Source organism: Ctenocephalides felis, unplaced genomic scaffold, assembly GCF_003426905.1.
Source record: "Ctenocephalides felis isolate EL2017-DRISC unplaced genomic scaffold, ASM342690v1 CF-g0.4_SCAFFOLD_01514, whole genome shotgun sequence".
Taxonomy (NCBI): Eukaryota; Metazoa; Arthropoda; class Insecta; order Siphonaptera; family Pulicidae; genus Ctenocephalides; species Ctenocephalides felis.
This window is the reverse complement of record NW_020537668.1, coordinates 1609-7021: the sequence shown is the minus strand read 5'-3', so window position 1 is coordinate 7021 and position 5413 is coordinate 1609. Positions and strand designations below refer to the sequence as shown.

At 32.1% G+C, this 5413-nt stretch overlaps 1 protein-coding gene across 1 annotated transcript; it reads left to right on the top strand.

The window, feature by feature from the left end:
* Window positions 1–316: 316 nt before the first annotated feature.
* Window positions 317–1897, top strand: LOC113372016 (the record flags this gene model as incomplete). Its single annotated transcript, XM_026612387.1, has 1 exon — window positions 317–1897. A coding segment is annotated over exon 1 (1581 nt), but the record flags the coding sequence as incomplete, so codon positions are not given.
* Between the last annotated feature and the right edge of the window lie 3516 nt (window positions 1898–5413).

Below are 5413 nucleotides of genomic sequence, written 5' to 3'. Positions count from 1 at the left end.
TTCTTAAACCAGGTAAAGATCCTTCAAGAGCAGAATCATATCGTCCTATATCATTGTCTTCATGTATAGCAAAAACATTCGAACGACTGATCAAAAGAAGATTGGAATGGTGGGCGGAAAGCAACAAGATATTCCCGAGTTACATGCTAGGATTCGTAATAATCGGGGTACAATTGACGTTATCACATCCTTAGTGTATGAAATTAAAATTAATTTAGCAAAAAATAATCTCCTGATGACTGCAAACGTGGACTTAGTTAATGCATATAACTGCGTTCAAATACCTATATTAATGAAGATTCTGTCTGATATCAAGATGCCAAGAAGATTTATTCTTCATATACACCATCTAATATCAGACCGCAGAATCAATCTTAGGTGTAACAATTTACAATTTGGACCACGTAAAATGAAAGAAGGACTACCTCAAGGATCCGTTCTTAGTCCGCTATTATTCAATCTATATACCTGCAAGTTACAAACCGAGCTAGATCTGGAAGTCAAAATTATGCAGTATGCAGACGATATTATACTTCTACATAAGGCTCATACTTTGAATGAGGCTATTGATAAAATGAATATAACAATGCAACTCTTCCATAACTGGTGCACATCGTTAGGGTTTGTTTTGTCAGAAAATAAAAGTACAATAAGCCTCTTTACAAGACATAGGAAGTCTATAATTCCAGACTATATCAGCATAAGCAATTATGTTCTGAAGGTTGAACCTACAATTAGATGCCTCGGGCTACTTATTGATGACAAATTAAAGTGGAAACCACACATTGATTATCTAGTCTCTAAATGTGAAGAAGCACTGAATATTCTCAGGTTTCTTAATCACATAAATTATGGTGCTGATATCAAGATTTCTCTTAGAATATATAAGCAATTAATACTATCTAAGTTGGATTATGGTAGTTTCATATATGGCGACGCATCCAAAAGTGTACTTAGCAAACTAGACATAATTCAAAACAAAGCTTTGAGGTCTTGTTTGGGGGTCATGCGTTCCACGCCTATCAATGCGTTACATGTTGAAGCTAACATATATCCTTTACACTTGAGAAGGAGGTTATTGGCTTCAAACTTTATCATAGATAGAATGAAATTTAACAACGTAGTATTAAAGAATGTGAATCAGATCAATAATGAACTGAACAGCCCATACTGGAGAAATAGGAAGAGGCCTATACTAATAACTGCGTATCGTGAAGTGGTAGAAAAATGTAATCTCTTACAAACTTGGACTGCAACCTCAAGATTTCATTTCAAATACGATGTTACTTCTTCTAATTTGAAAAATATAATTCAAATCGATTTCGCCAATGCGCACTATAGCGGAGATACCAATAAATGTAGGATGGAGGTCGAAGGAAGTATACATGAAACATTTGAAGACTATGATAGATTTTATACAGATGGTTCGAAGAATTCAGATGGTGTTGGTGCGTGTTTTTACCATCAGGGGACAAATTCCTTCACAAAATATAAACTAGATAAAGATGCGTCGATATATACAGCGGAAATGTATGCTATTAATAGGTGCGTAAAGTATATTGATGAACATAATGTGAAGAAATCGGTAATAATCAGCGATAGCAGGTCTGCTCTTGAGGGCATGTTGTCGTTGGGAAAGGACCCGTCATTATTAACGATAGATACTCTAAATGACATACATGCGATATTATCAAAAAATTGGGAGTTACGCATTGTATGGGTAAGAAGTCATATTGGGATAGCTGGCAACGAAGCGGCGGATAACGGCGCCAAAGATGCAATAAATACAGGGACTGTTGCTGCGGATGGAATATCTTATAGAGACATAAAAGATTTAACAGAGCAAACATACGGAACATTTGGCATTTGGATTTTCAGTTATCTATTAGAATTAAAGGTAAATTTTATGGTATGATACAAGGAAAAATTCCAGTCAAACCATGGTATGACGGATTTAAGGAGTGTCGGCCGTTTTACACAACATTGTGTAGATTAAGACTAAATCATTCTTACGCTCCGTTCTGCCTAAGCAGAATTGGGATCGATATCGATCCTAGTTGCTACTGCTTGGGCGAAGCGACTAGGGCGGATGCAGAGCACATCATCATGGAGTGTAAACGTTGGGAAAAGGGCAGACAAAAACTATGGGAGGAAATAATTAAACAAAAAATCTCCCTTCCAATTAATTTTATAACAGTGATGACAGATACAAGATTATATGGAGCTCTTTATATTTACATCAAATGTAATAATATAAAATTATAAATGCAATATACATAAAACAATGATATATATGTAAGAGATAGCGTAGATATTATGTAATTTAGTATATGGCTAATGTACCAGTTTATAAAGCCAATAAAATAATAAAAAAAAAAAAAAAAAAAAAAGGGTCTTTGAGTAATTCTCTATGTTGCTGTATGTTTTATAGGTCGAATTTGAACTAGTAGTGCATGATATCGTGCCATAAAACAAATTGGAACTTCACGTACCGTAAATATTCGAGTATTTTGATGAAGCGGAGTTAGAATGAAGCTTCTCCTTATATTTCTAGGAATTATATAAACTGAATTGTACAGTTAAAATTATTTTTTAGACGTTATCAGCACGTCTCTCTACCAGTAGGGATCAAATATTTTTTAAATTATTCAAATCAGTTGATCGGTTGACTAAAAACTATTTCCATACGCACCCACATCCATTTTCTTCTAAAGTATGCCATAATGTTTAGACACATCTGTATAGTAGTCGCTTCAACGTTGTACCTAAAATAACATTTAGAAAATCGTAATAAATTAAAATACTACATTTTCTTAAATAAAACTATTGAATAAAAAATGATTTCAAAATGCTGACAGAAATACGACATTAAATAAGAAATGAGTTGAGTATATAATAAATTAAAAACAGAAGTCATTTGGTTCTTCGCTGAGTTCTCGCTGATGTATTTGTCTATTAGTAATATTATTACTGTATATCGATGTGATTTTAACATCTTTCTGTTGAAAAGCAATAATTTATATTAACTGCTTTGTTATCTTAGAATTCAAGCTGACGAGGGCAGCTGCACGCAACCTATACATTTAATTTTGATCTGAGTGTTTGAAATTTAATTTTAATAACAACACCTGTGCGTGCGTGAGCGCAGTATTTAGTCTGATGTATCAACACGTCAAGTGTTTAAGTAGAGGTGTCGGGATTTTGTAATTAGTCAAAAATTATTTATCACAAAAATATACGTTTTTTAATTACATATCCACTATATGAATTAATACATATACATACTATAAACTTACAAACAATATTCAGAAGCGTGCTATATAGTTGCCTATATATCTTATATAAAAAATGGAGCTCTCTTTCAATGTCCAAGTAAAACTCGAAAACGGCTGAATCGATTTGGCCAGTCTTAGTCTTGAAAAATTCGTGCCAATCCAGAGAAAGTCCAAAGGTGAGAAATTATTTCAATTCCGCGTAGAATTTTTTTATTTTTAATTTGAAAATTTTTGTTGAAGCGTAATCTAAATAAAACAATGGACGGTTGCTAATCCGTGAAATGTCAAACGTTTTTGACAGATGATGTTCAATTACGTTTAGTAGTATGTTTACGTGAATATTATTTAATTATGATTAAATTGTAGCAAGTAGCTTTGTTTGTAGTTTTATTTATATGTAAAAACGTTAGTAAACGGGCCCCAAGTGTTACTAGAAATTCAAAATATCAACTCTTTTGAAATGTTAATATGAAAATGCACTTTCTGACTATATATTTCTCAAACACGGTGCTCTGAAAGATCTCATTTGTATATTTATATACTCATTGGTATTTATAAAACATTTTCTAGGTTATATTATTTTTTATTTATGTTATTTTAATACAGAACCTGAATTTGGTATCGATCAAAAGGACATTTTGTCGAATAACTCATTTTCCCAGTTATAATTTCCTAGAATTTATCGAAGAATAGATAGTAATATACGAAGGACCGAGGTTTATTTATTTATTTATTTATTTATTTATTCATAAGCAAGCCGTAATCAATAATAATAGATATTATTTCAGGCTTTTGTCAAGCTTATTCATAGTTATATTAAAAGGATAGTAATTTTATAATAATCATAGTAGCTGACGAATTTCGCTTCTGGAAAAAAAGAGCTGAAAAAAGCATTCGAACATTAAATACAATGTTCATCATCAAGTTCATCATATTAAAGTCTATTTGACCACCAGTCCAGCTCAAAATTCTTGCACAAGTTGAAAGTTATACTCATTTAAAACCGTAAAAATGTTAAATTAATAAAATAGCAATAAAAAAATTTAAAAAAAAAAAATCTACAGGCGATCAAATGGTCAGACAACATAGATAAAGGATAAGGATTATTCAAGAAAATAGTTATTGAAATCAAATTGAGAAATTCAGTAATGTCATAAAAAGCTAATTCTTTAAAAAGTTAACTAGGGAAGCATGAAATTTTTTGCTGTCTAAGTTTCGGAGTTGAGTGGAAATTTATTCATAAGCTGAATACCTAGACCGTCGATCGTATTGAAAGAGCTGGCTAATTTTGTGTTTGTGTTTGTGTCTAGTTTGTGTCTAGTGGTTGTAGTTTGAGGAGGACGAAGTCATATCAAAAGTTTCGAATTGTTTTTGGTGAAAAATAATATTACCAGCAGAAAAATGCATGGGACAGTTAGTATATTGTATTTTTTAAATATGGGTCTGCAGGAGGCTTTACTGGGCAAGGAAAAAATTATTCGAATAGCTCTTTTCTGAAGCTTAATATTTTAATTAGTTCGGATAAAAAACCAGAATTGGATGCCGTATGAAACGTGAGAATAAAGAGTTGCTATAATAAACTGAAAGTAAGCAATTTAAACCAAGTTTGGGTTTTAGGGTGCGCAACATGAAACATGTTCTAGATAAAGGTGGTGATAGTGAGATAGAGATATGATAAGACCACTTTAAGTTATTATTAATATGAATACCAAGAAACTTTGACACTTGCGAAAAATTATATGCTGAATTATTGATGGTTAAAGAAGTAATATTATTGGATAACGATTTTTTGTACAAAAGGATATGATTTGGGTCTTATCATTATTGAGGACTAGATTATTTTCACAAAACCATTTCGTTACTTCTGACATAACCACGCTTAATTTATGTTGTAATTCATTAAGAGATTTGGCCTTGATGATAACGCTGGTATCATCCGCAAAAAGAATAAAATCACAAAGATTTGTACAGTGGGGTAAATCATTAATATAAATGAGAAATAAGAGAGGCCCTAGAATTGATCCTTGGGGCACAGCCAATGTACTTGTCAATTTATCCGAAATTATTTGCTCGTGATCATTATTTAAGTAAACGCTTTGTGTAAGCGCCCGGCGCAATGTTTGTTAAAAAAGTCAATT